Source organism: Poecilia reticulata, linkage group LG16 (assembly GCF_000633615.1).
Source record: "Poecilia reticulata strain Guanapo linkage group LG16, Guppy_female_1.0+MT, whole genome shotgun sequence".
In the NCBI taxonomy this organism is placed as follows: Eukaryota; Metazoa; Chordata; class Actinopteri; order Cyprinodontiformes; family Poeciliidae; genus Poecilia; species Poecilia reticulata.
The window spans coordinates 417,913-420,226 of NC_024346.1; the positions used below are offsets into that span (position 1 = coordinate 417,913).

The 2,314-nt window shown below is 45.2% G+C and overlaps 1 protein-coding gene across 1 annotated transcript in view; it reads left to right on the forward strand.

Moving 5' to 3' along the window:
- The window catches only part of col6a4a (collagen, type VI, alpha 4a), a 58,163-nt gene that overhangs the window by 34,277 nt on the left and 21,572 nt on the right, over positions 1 to 2,314 (forward strand). The window contains exons 17-21 of the mRNA XM_008430656.1: positions 331 to 402; positions 505 to 531; positions 618 to 662; positions 1,159 to 1,212; positions 1,852 to 1,914. Of these exons, the coding sequence (XP_008428878.1) occupies positions 331 to 402; positions 505 to 531; positions 618 to 662; positions 1,159 to 1,212; positions 1,852 to 1,914 (261 nt within the window). The remainder of the gene's footprint in view (positions 1 to 330; positions 403 to 504; positions 532 to 617; positions 663 to 1,158; positions 1,213 to 1,851; positions 1,915 to 2,314) is intronic.

Consider the following 2,314-nt stretch of genomic DNA (forward strand, 5'->3'; position numbering starts at 1 on the left):
TGGAGGTTACCTGATAAACTCGCCTCCGGCCACTGGGTGGCAGCAGCGTTCACACTAATCACCAGGCTGCCAGTAGAAGTAGCCACAGCGCCAACATTTTGGTTAAATGTTAGTGATTCACTCATAAACTGATTTTGGAAATAATTTTTAATTCTTAGAACAACAAAACGGCGGTTTTGATAATGAGGTCATCCAATGTTGGTTTGTACGATTAAATATGAACAGATTGGCAGAAGTATTTAAATTCTGGGGGGGAGGGGCGCAGGGGGTTCTGCTCGGGTTCTGCTGGTTCCTCCATGCCGCCTGATCTGACCCGTTCCGTCTCTGCAGGGTGAGCGTGGCGCTCCCGGGCCCAGCGGACCTCCAGGAGTCCAGGGCTGCCCCGGACTCAGAGGACAGAAGGTAAAACCCGGCCCTGCCTCTGGGCTCTGACCCGGTCCGGTCCGGTCCGGTCTGTATGACTCCTTGCTGCCTGTGTTGCTCTAACGGCTGCGTGTGTTGCAGGGCGGGCGCGGCCTGCGCGGGAACCGGGTGAGTGACGCTGAGCCTCTGGACGGCGGACGTTTGGACCAACAGTCCGGTCCGCACAGCGTCTGACTGATTTTCTGTGTCTGCAGGGGGAAGACGGAGAGGACGGGCTGAACGGGATCAACGGGGAGCAGGTACCAGCACCGCAGCAGCATCGGCGCGTCGGTTCTGGTGGATCCTCAGAGCAGATCCGAGATCCTGGGACCAAAACCAGCGTTTCTAAAGCTACGCAGTCAAAATGTAGCTCTGAGCTAGTTAAATGTTTACTAGCTATTTAGCTCCAAGCTAAATAGTTAGCTTGCTAGCTAAATATTCGGTGTGAAGCTAAATAACTAGCTGTCTGAGTGAATATTTAATAAATGTTTAATGAAGTTATCTGGCTAGCTAAATGTTTAATATGCAGCTAAATGTTTCTATGTGAGCTAGCATAAATAGTTAGCTTGGAGCTAAATAGTTAGCTTTTATTCATAGTTAGCTTAATATTAATCTTGTGAAGTAAATATTTATTTAGATATTGTGACATTAATGAACGATCCCAGTCGGTTCCACCAGCTGATCCCGGATCCGCTCTGGTTCTGTTCGGTTTCTGGAAATGATCCGGAAGCTGATTGGACGGATTTCTGTTTCCAGGGAGAAACGGGAAAAGATGGAGCTGGAGGAGAGAGAGGACATCCAGGAAACCCGGTACCTAAACCTGATCGTTCATTCATTCATTCATTCATTCATTCATTCATTCATTCATTCATTCATTCATTCACCCGTTCATTCATCCGTTCATTTATCCATTCATTCATCCATTCATTCATTCATTCATTCACCCGTTTATTCATTCATCTATTCATTCACCCGTACATTCATTCATTCATATTCATCCATTCATGTATTAATCCATTCATTCATTCATATTCATTCATTCATTCATTCACCCATTCATTCATTTATTCATTCATTCATTCATTCATTCATTCATTCATATTCATTCATTCACCCGTACATTCATTCATTCATATTCATTCATTCATTCATTCATTCATTCATTCATTCATTCATTCATTCATTCATTCATATTCATTCATTCATTCATTCATTCATTCATTCATTCATTCATTCATTCATTCATATTCATTCATTCACCCGTACATTCATTCATTCATATTCATTCATTCATCCATTCATTCACCCATTCATCCATTCATCAGCTTCTCCAGGTTCAGATGTTTCAGTTTATTAACTTTTAGGCTTCATAAAGCAGGAAATCGTTTCTTTCTGGTTCTGGTTCTGACCCAGGCTGGACATCCTGACCTTTGACCTTTTCCTCCTCAGGGCATCCCTGGACTCAGAGGGGAGCGTGGGCCGGAAGGACAGCGAGGACTGAGAGGAGACCCGGTGAGACCAGGAGAAGTGACCTTTGACCTCCTCCTCAAACTCAACTCGGTTCCAAACGTCCAATCAGAAGACAGAGGAGGCGATGATGTCAGAGGATGATGATTCCTCTACAAACATCAGGATGACGTTCCCCTGGAACGTTCCTGGATAGAACAGCAGGAAGATTCCATTTTCCTCCATAAAATGTCAGGAAAGAAGAAACTTTGGATCCGGTTTCTGCTCCAGGACCGGATCCATTTCCTTAAATCTGCCATAGATCATGTGACAGCTTCCTGTAGGGAAAGTAGCATTAACGTTAGCATTAGCGTTAGCATTAGCGTTAGCAGTGGATACCATAGACATGGTAGACGCCTCATGGAGCGGGTCAGAGGTCATGGAGCGGGTCAGAGGTCATGGAGCG